The 15,012-nt window shown below is 42.2% G+C and overlaps 1 protein-coding gene across 3 annotated transcripts in view; it reads left to right on the top strand.

Moving 5' to 3' along the window:
* The window catches only part of ckap5 (cytoskeleton associated protein 5), a 250,007-nt gene that overhangs the window by 185,673 nt on the left and 49,322 nt on the right, over window positions 1-15,012 (top strand). For 2 of the 3 annotated variants that reach the window (XM_034175711.1, XM_034175713.1), the window contains 3 exons: window positions 1,579-1,602; window positions 13,057-13,230; window positions 13,425-13,545. In XM_034175711.1, coding sequence (XP_034031602.1) covers window positions 1,579-1,602; window positions 13,057-13,230; window positions 13,425-13,545 — 319 coding nt within the window. The remainder of the gene's footprint in view (window positions 1-1,578; window positions 1,603-13,056; window positions 13,231-13,424; window positions 13,546-15,012) is intronic. The other variant, XM_034175712.1, reaches the window with a different exon arrangement.

The following is a 15,012-nucleotide window of genomic DNA, read 5'->3' as shown; positions in this document are numbered from 1 at the left end:
TTGCTCTCTGGGAGAATTGCAGTAAGTCCTAAATAGGCCTTGAGGTCCATTGAGGCTGGTATTCTATAGTGTGAAGCAGAAAACTGTCCAAGACTCCCTTTGGATAGGGTGCGAGTCCCACACGGGTTGCTTCTCCAGCCAAGGCTGGTGTCGCAGGCTGAACGGTCCGCCCTGCCTTCAGGGCTGAAAGATTTTTTTTTGGGGGGGGGGGGGGGGGGGGGGGGGGTTCGGTCTGCAACACTGGTATCCATTTATAGATGTTGGACTCACAGGTAGCAGACAGTGCTCTCTGGAACATCCTGAAAATGCATGTATTCAGAGTTTCTCTGAAGAAACCTGATGGGATTTGGATCCGTTTTTGGAGCTGTGCGGTCAGCAGTCAGATCTTTAGTGCTGAATGTTTCTCCTGCTCTCCGGCAGAAGTGTCACAGAGCTATCCCAATTTTGAAGTGGCTTCCCTCAGCTGGACTTACTGATTCAGAAGAACTGGTGCCTGTTAATCATTAGTCAGCATGTCATCTGAATTAGATTTTACAGTGTGATGGGAATTTTTTATTTTATTTTACTTTTTTGATGCAGTTTAGCTTGAATTGTGCTTGTCTTTTGTCACGCCATTTTTGTAATGCCTCCACATCTCTCAGAAGGGGGCGCTTCACAGTTTGAGAGCCACTGCCTGAAACAAATGCAAGCTGAACGGTCAACACTCATCTTTATTGAAAGCACACAACACTGAGCTCCAAGTCACGATTTTAGTAAGAAGTAACTTACTGTGCCATCTTGTGCCCACACCGCCACCTGCTGGTGATCGTGCTATGTGATATAATAAGATATGATGAGGGTCAACAAAACAAACAAAAATGCATGTAAAGGACTGAGAGAGAAAAAGAATGCTATAAAATAAATGCATCAGCGTGTGAAAGGTCAAAAAGATTTAGAAAAATAAGTAAGTAGTGCTTTTTTCCAGAAAGCTTAGTTTACTGAAGTCAACTAAGAAACAAAACATACCAGTTTGCATAAATAAATACCTAAATCATACATTCGTAGAACAAATTTTTATGCTGTCAAATTAACAGAAGGTCAAGAATGATTTCAGCCCAACTTATAAGTTCAAAAAATAAGACGGAATATCAGCAGTATAAAAAAATTCTCTACCTTGTGTTCCTTTTATTTATTTTGATCATTTCACATTGTTACTGTCAATTATTTTACATTTTAAAGCTTCTTTTTTTCTAATTTAACATAGAGCTCGGCTGTTCTGCGTGGTCTGTTGGTTCTGAGATCAGCTGAGTGTGTTTTCAGCTGATGTGTTGTGTTCTCACTCAACTTTCCTGCATGTTTGGACTCCAACACTCCTGTGCACGCTGTGGATTATCAACCCACCTTCTCCTCCTGGTTTAAGTCACTGCATGTTTGTTCAGACGTATTTAGCAGGAATGTTCCAGAAACACACGGACTGAGTGTGTGTGTGTTTTGAGCCCTCATCGTTCTTCCTTTGTGGTTTCCTCTCTCTCTCTCTCTCTCTTTCTTTCTCTCTCTCTCTCTCTCTCTCTGCTCCGCCTGCCTTCCTTTCTGGAGCAGAATCATGTATCGCACGTACAGGATGTGAGTACCTCTTCCTCATCCTCTGTGTGTTTCCATCAGAACTCATCTTTCTCCAGTCATTGTCCAATGAGTGACTAAGTGGCTCTTCAGTCGTTGTCTATTTATCATTTCCATATCAGTGCTGACAGATCCACCACAGAACATTTTCCAGCAGTAGACATCTTACCTGTGCAGGTGAAATCAGACATAGTCATGTTTGGGTCCACCAGTTCAACTTAAATCAACATGATTCTGGACTGATGATGCTGACTGACTGACTGCTGCAAATGTGCAAATTTGAGCTGACCACAGTTTTGATGATTTTTTTTTTTTCATCTTGATCTGTTGATCAGGCATTCCGTTGTGTGCTGCTGTGATTGGCTAAGAAGTGTAACCTGACCAGCTCCAGGTGCTCTCAGCAGTGTTGTTTCTGTGGCGGTAATGTGTGGTGGGAATGCATGCTCTCTTGGAAGGTTTATCCATGACATGTTCGAGGCTTTCAGCAGAACTATTCCAGGCTGTCTTAACTGTGCATTTGTTTCACGAATGATTTTTACTTGTCACCTGATGAGTGTGGTGTTTGTTAATGAGGTAATGTGACCCATGGATGCTTGAAGGTGTCAGATGTTCATTGGTTGTTAAAGTGAAGTTCAGCAGCAGGTTGTTTTAGGTTCATACCTGTTGTTGTGGTGGTGGTGGTGTGCATTTTCTCTTCATGATTGCCAGGTAACAAACAAATTGTAACTTAAAAGCCTCCTTTTGTTAAAATGGAAATGGGAGGCATCACGTGGAGCAGAACTGGAACGCAGTAGTACTCTGCTCCCACCTGTTTAAATCCACTTCCTCTCTGTCTAGAGATTATATTTTTTGTCAGACTTAATGCTCCATCCACTGCTTTGCTCAGAAGCACGTACAGCTGTGGAATACGTCCTCACTGCCCTGAGTGCTTGCACTGTGACTCATTTGTAACTGGGACGGGTTAATTGCAAAGGACAGGATTCATTGTATGAAATCCAGGAAGACCTACAACTACAGTCTTACATAGTTTACAGTTAAACTCTTTTCTGTTATTCAGTTGTAGCTTTACTCATTTCACCAGGTGCTGGGACCAGAAATACCGTGCGTCCGGAAAGTATTCACAATGCTTCCCCTTTTCCACATTTTTATGTTACAACTTTACTCCAGAATGGATGGAATTCCTTTTTTTCTCCTCAAAATTCTACACACAATACTCCATAATGACAGATTTTAGATTTTTGCGAATTTATTAAAAATAGAGAAAAAACAAACTAAGAAATCACATGTACGTATAAGTATTCACAGCCTTGACCATGAAGCTCAAAATTGAGCTCAGGTGCCTCCTGTTTCTGCTGATCATCCCTGAGATGTTTCTACAGCTTAACTGGAGTCCACCTGGAGTAAATTCATTTGATTGGACATGATTTCGAAAGACACACACCTGTCTACATATAAGGTCCCACAGTTGACAGTCAGAGCACAAACCAAGCATGAAGTCAAAGGAATTGTCTGTAGACCTCTGAGACAGGATTGTCTGGAGACTCAAATCTGGAGAAGGATACAGAAATATTTCTGCTGCTTTGAAGGTCCCAATGAGCACAGTGGCCTCCATCATCTGTAAATGGAAGAAGTTTGGATCCACCAGGACTCTTCCTGGAGCTGGTCGCCGTCTAAACTGAGCGATCGGGGAGAAGGGCCTTAGTCAGGGAGGTGACCAAGAACCCGATGGTCACTCTGTCAGAGCTCCAGCATTCCTCTGTGGAGAGAGAAGAACCTTCCAGAAGGACAACCATCTCTGCAGCAATCCACCAATCAGGCCTGTATGGTAGAGTGGCCAGACAGGTAAAAGGCACATGGCAGCCCACCTGGAGTTTAACAAAAGCCACTTGAAGGACTCTCAGACCACAAAAACAAGATTCTCTGGTTTGATGAGACAAAGATTGAACCTTTTGGTGTGAATGCCAGGTGTCATGTTTGGAGGAAACCAGGCACCATCTCTACAGTGAAGCATGGTGGCGGCAGTATCATGCTGTGGGGATGTTTTTCAGCAGCAGGAACTGGGAGACTAGTCAGGACTGAGAGAAAGATGAAAGTTGCAATGTACAGAGACACCCTGGATGAAAACCTGCTCCAGAGCGCTCTTGACCTCAGACTGGGGCGACGGTTCATCTTTCAGCAGGACTGTGACCCTAAGCACACAACCAAGATATAAATGGACTGCATTTATATAGCGCTTTTCCATCTGCATCAGACGCTCAAAGCGCTTTACAATTATGCCTCACATTCACCCCGATGTCAGGGTGCTGCCATACAAGGCGCTCACTACACACCGGGAGCAATAGGGGACTAAAGGCCTTGCCCAAGGGCCCTTAGTGATTTTCCAGTCAGGCGAGGATTTGAACCCAGGATCTTCTGGTCTCAAGCCCAACACCTTAACCACTAGACCATCACCTCCCAGATATCAAAGGAGTGTCTTCAGGACAACTCTGTGAATGTCCTTGAGTGGTCCAGCCAGAGTCCAGACCTGACTCTGACTGAACATCTTTGAAGAGATCTGAAAATGTCTGTGCACCGACGCTCCCCATCCAACCTGATGGAGCTTGAGAGGTGCTGCAAAGAGGAATGGACCAAACTGTACAATGATAGGTGCACCAAGGTTGAGGCATCATATTCAAGAAGACTTGATGCTGTAATTGCCGCCGAAGGTGCATCAACAAAGAATTGAGCAAAGACTGTGAATACTTATGGACATGAGATTTCTTAGTTTTTTATTTTTATCAAAACTAAAGAGAAAAAAATTTTTCACCCTGTCATTATGGGGTGTTGCAAATCAAATTTTGAGTGGGAAAAAATGAATTTACTCCATTTTGGAGTAAGGCTGGAACATAACAAAATGTGGAAAAAGTGAAGTGCTGTGAATACTTTCTGGATACACCGTGGTTTTATGAGTCAGCTAAACTTTGAGTGTAAAATATGTAAACCGTCTTTATACCTGAATATGCAGTACACACCCACTGGCCACTTCATTGAGTAGACCTGGTTAGTATTAGCTCGGTGGCATAGCTTCAACATAATGGTGGAATCATTCCTGTGAGATGTTGGGCCATATTGACAACACCATAACAACACCAACTGTTGATACAGACAGGATGGTCCATGGTTTCTTGTTGTTTGTACTAAATTCCTGACCTGGCTGTGGGCCTTGGCTGATAGGAAGTGGCACCTGGTGTCATTTTCTGCTTCTGTAGCCAATCTCCTTCAAGGTTTCACATATTCTTCTAAATCTGAGTTGTTAGTGGCTTTCTATCAGCTTGAACCAATCTGGTCATTGTTCTCAGACCTTTTCCATCAAAACAGCCATGTTTGCCCTGAGAGCTGCCACTCACTGGGTGTTTCTTCGTTTGTGGGCCATTCCCTGGGCCATTCCCAAGTTGTGTGTGACAATCCCAGTAGATCTGCAGCTTGTGCAATACTCATGTCAACCTGGTCTGGAACCAACAGTGATGCATTCAAAGTAATTTAATTGATGTCTTAAAGCTACTCGTGTGTTACGCACTTTGAGAAAGGCAGTTGTTTGCAGTAACCCTTTTAAACAAAGAGTTTCTGCATCCTGGAGATGTGTGTATGCAACTGAAAACGATTTAGACTTAAATCAGTGAAAGGGTTGATTTCCACATGTACATACATAGACGTTAAGATGGTCAGTGTACTACATGTGAACTTCATCTCTGGTCGCTGTCTTTTTCATGTTTTCCACCTCAGGCGTGAGCGACTGAAGGTTTAAATAATTGTGCTAATAGTGTTATAGAGCATATGTATAGTTTAAGGTCAGAGTTTCTGAAGTTATCAGGGAGAATGAAGTTACAATTCAGAACTGGTCAAAACAGGATCTGAGCAACTGTGGGGAGTAAGAAGAAGCTCGAAGCGTGTTGAAAGGTTAATTAACACAATCCACAGGCAGGACTGTCGATGAACATGCTTCAACATCACTTGAACACTCATGTGCAATATTACAAAACATTCTTCTTTCTTGAATGCTTATACAGTGTATTCTATTTTACTGTATATGTTGTGATTCTGTACAGAACTTGACCTCCGTAATTTGGTGTTTATTTTTCTTTTACCTTATTTTTGCATACTTGCACTATTTTTCTGTGACTCACTGTTCTGCTGTAACATCGTAAATTTTCCCGTCATTGCAAACTGGTCTATTGCAACTGCTGTATATCGCAAATGAATTCAGTCTCATCACAACATATGTCAGAGATGGTCTACAGGCGTGATTCAGCAAGTATGGAGTGCAGGTTCCTCAGTTTGTTTGTTGCACAAATTCTCAAGAAAATAATCCAGAGCTGGAAACCTGTAAATACTGTTATTAAACACTCCTGCATGATAATCAATATGTTAGTGTTGACATATTTTACTCATTACAGTGTATTTGTCCAACATGGTGACCTAGTCATCAGTGCCCTCAGTTACTAAACAGAAGGTTCCCACTTCAATTCTTCCATGCATGGGCGCAATTTGGTGGGGGATAGGGGGGACATGTCCCCCCCCACCTTTTCAACCAGGGGGGACAGAATATGGTATGTCCCCCCACCTTCTGACATATATGTGTGTACTTGAAACATGCTATGTCAGTCTTATGTGCAAAACTATGTCAGAATATTATCTTTGTTTCTGCAAGTTTGTATTTTTAGCAGCATTGACTTGTTTACAACACCTGTTTCTTGTTTGTCACATTCAGAATTTTCTGTGACTGCATTTGCCCAGATTTGAAACCAAAAATAGTTGCCTCTAGGGACTAGTGTCTACACATAAGTATCAATGGACCACATGCTACTTACTTTACTAAATTCTGAAAGTTAGAAAAGGAAATCAGAAAAGCTATCTGGGACCTCAGAAAGCCCATCTGCAATTATTGCTTGACCTCCAGAATCAGTCTATGCAAGCGAAATTCTGTTCAGTATGAGTGTTGTCATTAGTGCCACTTCGAAAATTAAATTCATGATAAGTAATTTATCCTAAACTTATGATCTGTTGTTTCAAACTTATGCAAAAACAAATCTTGAGAAAAAAAAATACAGTAAGCGATAGTTAATAATTATTAAGAGCCTATTCTTTCATATTTATGAATACATTTTACCAAATTGCGCCCTTGCCCCCATGCACATTCTCCATGTGATGTGGAGTTGTCAGGAAGGACATCTAGCTTAAAGCTCAACATTCAGATCCATATCTGATCTGCTGTGTTGACCCCAAGCAAAAAGGGAGGTGCTGAAAGAACTTGCATTACTCATTATAGTGCATCACAAACTTGGTGTAAATATTAACCCGCACCGAGCTGCCACTGTTGGAAAGTTGTGGGCACATGGACTAACCTGGGAATACGGAGGTGAACGTGTAGTGCTAAACGCCAGCTGTTGGTGCGATGCTCCAGTACAGTTCTCAGGCTCTTCTCCCTGTAGTGAAAAATGAAAATGCAGCATTGGTTTTTTGCTTGTTCATAGTTCTGCTGGCAGAGAGACCATAAGGCAGGTTCATATTGCTGTGGTAAGGACACTTCCTTTGTTAGATATGGTCACTGTGGTGTTATAAAGTATGCTTTGTAGTATAAATGACTACTCACGGGACATTGTTATCATTCATTTTTGAGTTTGATCGTCCTGTATAATCACATCATCACTGATCCACTTGGCATTTTTATTTGTTTTCCCTGTGACTGTTTCCTCCCATGAGAGGAGACAGAGGAGAGGGAGTGAGATTGCATCAGAATTTTGGCTCTCTGTTGGGACTGTTTACACAGAGACTGCTACCTGCTGCTTTGGACTTTGAACTAACAGTCTTTTTCAAGACTTTTTTACTTTTTACTTTTTTTACTTTTTTACTGTGCTCCAACGCCTAAGGAAGACCTCTAACGGTCGAAACATCGCGACGGAGCACTTTTATCAGCTAACTTTCATCAGCGTTGGCAAGCTAACTAGCTTGCTAACGCTTTCATTTTTATTTATTTATTTATTTTTTTTAATTTTTTTTTAGCACTGTTGTCGTGCGTTACCTGTGCTGCTCCACAGCGTGTTTAGTCGATTTTTATTTTATTTTAGCACCGTTGTCGTGCGTTCGCTGTTGTTGTGCGTTACCTGTGCTGCTTCATGGCCTGTTTGGTGCCTTAATTAAGGCACTCCTTCTGCTGAATCACCTCTAAATTATTTACACATTATTCACTTTGTGTGTTTTTAGGAATCCGCTAGGTTGCGTAGCTACTAGCTCTTAGCCGATTTAGCATGGCGGCTTCTCCTGTCTCTCCCGTACTTTTCTGCTCTGGGTGTGAAATGTTTAGTTATTCCTCGGCCTCCTTTAGCAGTAATGGTACTTGTAATAAGTGCAGCTTATTCGTAGCTTTGGAGGCCAGGCTGGGCGAATTGGAGACTCGGCTCCGCACCGTGGAAAATTCTACAGCTAGCCAGGCCCCTGTAGTCGGTGCGGACCAAGGTAGCTTAGCCGCCGTTAGTTCCCCCCTGGCAGATCCCGGGCAGTCGGGAAAGCAGGCTGACTGGGTGACTGTGAGGAGGAAGCGTAGCCCTAAACAGAAGCCCCGTGTACACCGTCAACCCGTTCACATCTCTAACCGTTTTTCCCCACTCGACGATACACTCGCCAAGGATCAAACTCTGGTTATTGGCGACTCTGTTTTGAGAAATGTGAAGTTAGCGACACCAGTAACCATTGTCAATTGTCTTCCGGGGGCCAGAGCAGGCGACATCGAAGGACATTTGAAATTGCTGGCTAACGCTAAGCGTAAATTTGGTAAGATTGTAATTCACGTCAGCAGTAATGACACTCGGTTACGCCAATCGGAGGTCACTAAAATTAACATTAAATCGGTGTGTAACTTTGCAAAAACAATGTCGGACTCTGTAGTTTTCTCTGGGCCCCTCCCCAATCAGACCGGGAGTGACATGTTTAGCCGCATGTTCTCCTTGAATTGCTGGCTGTCTGAGTGATGTCCAAAAAATGAGGTGGGCTTCATTGATAATTGGCAAAGCTTCTGGGGAAAACCTGGTCTTGTTAGGAGAGACGGCATCCATCCCACTTTGGATGGAGCAGCTCTCATTTCTAGAAATCTGGCCAATTTTCTTGGATCCTCCAAACTGTGACTATCCAGCGTTGGGACCAGGAGGCAGAGCTGTGGTCTTATACACCTCTCTGCAGCTTCTCTCCCCCTGCCGTCCCCTCGTTGCCCCGTCCCCGTGGAGACGGTGTCTGCTCCCAGGCCACCAATAATCAGCAAAAATCTATTTAAGCATAAAAATTCAAAAAGAAAAAATAATATAGCACCTTCAACTGCACCACAGACTAAAACAGTTAAATGTGGTCTATTAAACATTAGGTCTCTCTCTTCTAAGTCCCTGTTGGTAAATGATATAATAATTGATCAACGTATTGATTTATTCTGCCTAACAGAAACCTGGTTACAGCAGGATGAATATGTTAGTTTAAATGAGTCAACACCCCCGAGTCACACTAACTGTCAGAATGCTCGTAGCACGGGCCGGGGCGGAGGATTTGCAGCAATCTTCCATTCCAGCTTATTAATTAATCAAAAACCCAGACAGAGCTTTAATTCATTTGAAAGCTTGTCTCTTAGTCTTGTCCATCCAAATTGGAAGTCCCAAAAACCAGTTTTATTTGTTATTATCTATCGTCCACCTGGTCGTTACTGTGAGTTTCTCTGTGAATTTTCAGACCTTTTGTCTGACTTAGTGCTTAGCTCAGATAAGATAATTATAGTGGGCGATTTTAACATCCACACAGATGCTGAGAATGACAGCCTCAACACTGCATTTAATCTATTATTAGACTCTATTGGCTTTGCTCAAAATGTAAATGAGTCCACCCACCACTTTAATCATATCTTAGATCTTGTTCTGACTTATGGTATGGAAATAGAAGACTTAACAGTATTCCCTGAAAACTCCCTTCTGTCTGATCATTTTTTAATAACATTTACATTTACCCTGATGGACTACCCTGCAGTGGGGAATAAGTTTCATTACACTAGAAGTCTTTCAGAAAGCGCTGTAACTAGGTTTAAGGATATGATTCCTTCTTTATGTTCTCTAATGTCATATACCAACACAGAGCAGAGTAGCTACCTAAACTCTGTAAGGGAGTTAGAGTATCTCGTCAATAGTTTTACATCCTCATTGAAGACAACCTTGGATGCTGTAGCTCCTCTGAAAAAGAGAGCTTTAAATCAGAAGTGTCTGACTCCGTGGTATAACTCACAAACTCGTAGCTTAAAGCAGATAACCCGTAAGTTGGAGAGGAAATGGCGTCTCACTAATTTAGAAGATCTTCACTTAGCCTGGAAAAAGAGTTTGTTGCTCTATAAAAAAGCCCTCCGTAAAGCTAGGACATCTTTCTACTCATCACTAATTGAAGAAAATAAGAACAACCCCAGGTTTCTTTTCAGCACTGTAGCCAGGCTGACAAAGAGTCAGAGCTCTATTGAGCTGAGTATTCCATTAAATTTAACTAGTAATGACTTCATGACTTTCTTTGCTAACAAAAGTTTGACTATTAGAGAAAAAATTACTCATAACCATCCCAAAGATGTATCGTTATCTTTGGCTGCTTTCAGTGATGCCGGTATTTGGTTAGACTCTTTCTCTCTGATTGTTCTGTCTGAGTTATTTTCATTAGTTACTTCATCCAAACCATCAACATGTTTATTAGACCCCATTCCTGCCAGGCTGCTCAAGAAAGTCCTACCATTATTCAGTGCTTCAATCTTAAATATGATCAATCTATCTTTGTTAGTTGGTTATGTACCACAGGCCTTTAAGGTGGCAGTAATTAAACCATTACTTAAAAAGCCATCACTTGACCCAGCTATCTTAGCTAATTATAGGCCAATCTCCAACCTTCCTTTTCTCTCAAAGATTCTTGAGAGGGTAGTTGTAAAACAGCTAACTGATCACCTGCAGAGGAATGGTCTATTTGAAGAGTTTCAGTCAGGTTTTAGAATTCATCATAGTACAGAAACAGCATTAGTGAAGGTTACAAATGATCTTCTTATGGCTTCGGACAGTGGACTCATCTCTGTGCTTGTTTTGTTGGACCTCAGTGCTGCTTTTGATACTGTTGACCATAAAATTTTATTACAGAGATTAGAGCATGTCATAGGTATTAAAGGCACTGCGCTGCGGTGGTTTGAATCATATTTGTCTAATAGATTACAGTTTGTTCATGTAAATGGGGAATCTTCTTCACAGACTAAAGTTAATTATGGAGTTCCACAAGGTTCTGTGCTAGGACCAATTTTATTCACTTTATACATGCTTCCCTTAGGCAGTATTATTAGACGGTATTGCTTAAATTTTCATTGTTACGCAGATGATACCCAGCTTTATCTATCCATGAAGCCAGAGGATACACACCAATTAGCTAAACTGCAGGATTGTCTTACAGACATAAAGACATGGATGACCTCTAATTTCCTGCTTTTAAACTCAGATAAAACTGAAGTTATTGTACTTGGCCCCACAAATCTTAGAAGCATGGTGTCTAACCAGATCGTTACTCTGGATGGCATTTCCCTGATCTCTAGTAATACTGTGAGAAATCTTGGAGTCATTTTTGATCAGGATATGTCATTCAAAGCGCATATTAAACAAATATGTAGGACTGCCTTTTTGCATTTACGCAATATCTCTAAAATCAGAAAGGTCTTGTCTCAGAGTGATGCTGAAAAATTATTTCATGCATTTATTTCCTCTAGGCTGGACTATTGTAATTCATTATTATCAGGTTGTCCTAAAAGTTCCCTAAAAAGCCTTCAGTTGGTTCAGAATGCTGCAGCTAGAGTACTGACGGGGACTAGCAGGAGAGAGCATATCTCACCCGTGTTGGCCTCTCTTCATTGGCTTCATGTTAATTCTAGAATAGAATTTAAAATTCTTCTTCTTACTTATAAGGTTTTGAATAATCAGGTCCCATCTTATCTTAGGGACTTCGTAGTACCATATTACCCCATTAGAGCGCTTCGCTCTCAGACTGCAGGCTTACTTGTAGTTCCTAGGGTTTGTAAGAGTAGAATGGGAGGCAGAGCCTTCAGCTTTCAGGCTCCTCTCCTGTGGAACCAGCTCCCAATTCAGATCAGGGAGACAGACACCCTCTCTACTTTTAAGATTAGGCTTAAAACTTTCCTTTTCGCTAAGGCTTATAGTTAGGGCTGGATCAGGTGACCCTGGACCATCCCTTGGTTATGCTGCTTTAGACGTAGACTGTGGGGGGGTTCCCATGATGCACTGTTTCTTTCTCTTTTTGCTCCGTATGCATCACTCTGCATTTAATCATTAGTGATCGATCTCTGCCCCCCTTCACAGCATGTCTTTTTCCTGGTTCTTTCCCTCAGCCCCAACCAGTCTCAGCAGAAGACTGCCCCTCCCTGAGCCTGGTTCTGCTGGAGGTTTCTTCCTGTTAAAAGGGAGTTTTTCCTTCCCACTGTAGCCAAGTGCTTGCTCATAGGGGGTCGTTTTGACCGTTGGGGTTTTTCATAATTATTGTATGGCCTTGCCTTGCAGTATAGAGCGCCTTGGGGCAACTGTTTGTTGTGATTTGGCGCTATATAAGAAAAAAGTTGATTGATTGATTGATTGATTGACTGTGGTCAGATTATGCTTTAAAGGCATTACATTTTAAACTGTGTTTTATTCTCAGTAAATGTGAGACATCTTCACTCCTGCTTATGTAGATATACAGTATTTATGTCTATTGATGAATAAAAAATATCTGATCCGATCGAAGCAGTCAGTTTTATTTTTGTATTGGACAATAATTGGAGGCTTCAGATGTATTTGTTGAAAGAAGAATAAGTAACTTCATATTCTACTTATCAGTTTTATATTGTTTGTCTCCTGTTGTACAGTCAGAGTTCCATGAATTGTTAATTTGTCAGTTCTCTACAGTACTGAGTGATGTCATTGCACTTTAATTTCAAACAGATTACTGGTATTTATAATCCTGAAGACACACAGAACTGCTGAACTGTTGGGATACTTTCATCATGAACCGCTCGCTTCTCATAAAGATGTCAGCGTAGGTTTTCAGTGGATGGTTTTGTTGCCGCCAGATGTTCTATGTTGTTTTAAGATCAGTGTTGATCAGGTCCAGTCCTCAGACGTCCAAAGACACCGTCACTCTGACGAGCGTTTTCATACTAACAGCTACCCCCAGTCCATTTTGAGATTGAAAGCCAAATGTTTGTCTCCTTGCTTTAGATTCATCCAGATTAGACAGAGAACTACTGGATAGTTCCACAGAAAAATCCAAAGATTCGAAACAGAAAGGGCTGGATCTGAATGGCACTGATCTGTAGTACAGTGGACTGAATATCCTGTCCTCTTCCTGTCCTCTACCTTCATGGTCTTCATCTCCTCACCATCCCTTCAGCCAAGCTCGCCAGAATGCACATCACAGCGAGTCAGCCCACCCGTCCATCCCCAAGGAGTTCCAATTAGACCTGGACATGATCGAGACGGACCAGAGCCGAGTCAGTGAGCTGCCAGACCTCGTCCAGCACAAGCTGGATGAGCTGTTGGAGCCCATCATGATCCCTGAACCCAAGTAATAAATACAGCCGGAGACATAAGCACCATCACACAAACACGCTAATGTCTCACTAATGTTGTGCTTCACATTCCTGCTGTTTTCTGTCCAAATTCAAAAATATTATGAGATATGAAACAAAACTCAGAATGTCTCGGAGCTAATTGAGGAATAAATACATTTGGTAATGTGTTTGTTTTTGTTTCCAAAAGGATGCGTTCTGTCTCTCCACATTTTGATGACCTACACAACAGCACGGCCTCCACCATCAACTTTGTCATCTCCCAAGTTGCCAGTGGAGATATTAATACGAGCATTCAGGCGCTTGCACAGGTAGCACACACCTGCACTTTCACTGGAGACGCTAAAACAATAATCAATTTAATAACACAACCTACTGTTACTGCTGTTATTATTTATGATGGAATTCCCTCATCCAGGAACCACTGCCACAGAGTGGTGATGTTTCTATTAGTTTGCTTGTTCATACATCCGTCCTGCTTGAGATGAAATTTGCGTACCTGTAACTTTTGATAGGATAAAGACTGGTGTTTCCACTTTAATTCAGTACAGCTTTCTTACATAACACAAAATCCCTGTGTTATCTTCGAGCATTGCATGCAAGGAGTAAGGTTTTGAACTTGCTTACAAATTAAGGTGCACGTTTGAGACTTGACCTGATGCTTCTCGATCTTCTCATGGTCTTTCTTTCTGATGCTGTAATCTCTTGGATTCACCACGTCTCCTACAAAAGTAATTTTCTTCTCCTTTTCTCCTCTGGTTGATGGGCCAGGGCTTATTTATTTGTCTTGAACTTGAAGTCCTACAGCACCTTAGCTCTTTTGTACTCAACTGGCTTTTTGCTGTTTCCCACTGCCAGTCCGTATTTGGCACTGTTGTTAATATACACGGTCCCAGCTATTTGGTTGTGGCTCTCAGTGTATGCTGTCTCAGATTGCATCTTCCCCCCTGTCACTATGTGCTGGACTGTCTTTGGACAGGCAGCAGCTTGGGTCCTCTCTGCTATGGTAGACCCATGTGCTGCCATTATGAGAACTTCTGTGTTGTCCTTCAGACCAACCTTTGTTAGCTATTGGTAAGATTTCTTGGTCTCAGCTATCCTTTGAATCTGCTGGTAGTACATCCCATGGAAGTTTCTGATCTTCTATGTCATCTCCTCTCTACGTCACCAGAGACTATGATTAGAGAATGCCAGCTACAACATTTTGGGCATGTGACGCCTTTCTTGGGGCATGATCCAGCACGCAGGTGCCTTAGTGTTGAGGATGCCAGCAGCTGGGGAAGGCCAAGGGGATGCCCCCATTTCACCTGGCTGTGGTAGATAGGTGGACAGTTTGAAGAGGTGAGGATGGACCAGATTTCTGCTTGGGTAGTTGCCATTCAGGACCCAGAGTGGTTCTGTAGTAGGGTGGATGCAGTAACACGCAGGTCCCAGACTTGGCCTGACCCCTCTCATTAGGCACTTCACTTTTGGTATACAGTTTGATATCACCCATGCAGAGGAGACACCACTCTTGCAGTGGTATCCATATCCAGTCTTTGCAGTTATTTGGCATAGGGGGCTCACATATGCAGAACAGCAGGTGGGTCAGTGAATGGTCTGTGCCACACTAGATGGCACTTGTGTGTTGACCCTACACAGTAAAATCATGGGTGTTAAATTATCACAGACGGTGTCTATATGGGTCCACACTGGGTCAGTGAGGAATATATAAACACTGGCAGTGTTGCAACCCCAATTCCAATGAAGTTGGGACATTGTGTGAAATGTAAATAAAA

Source organism: Thalassophryne amazonica, chromosome 8, assembly GCF_902500255.1.
Source record: "Thalassophryne amazonica chromosome 8, fThaAma1.1, whole genome shotgun sequence".
Taxonomy (NCBI): Eukaryota; Metazoa; Chordata; class Actinopteri; order Batrachoidiformes; family Batrachoididae; genus Thalassophryne; species Thalassophryne amazonica.
Note: the sequence above shows the minus strand (reverse complement) of the source record. Positions and strands in the feature narration are given on the sequence as shown.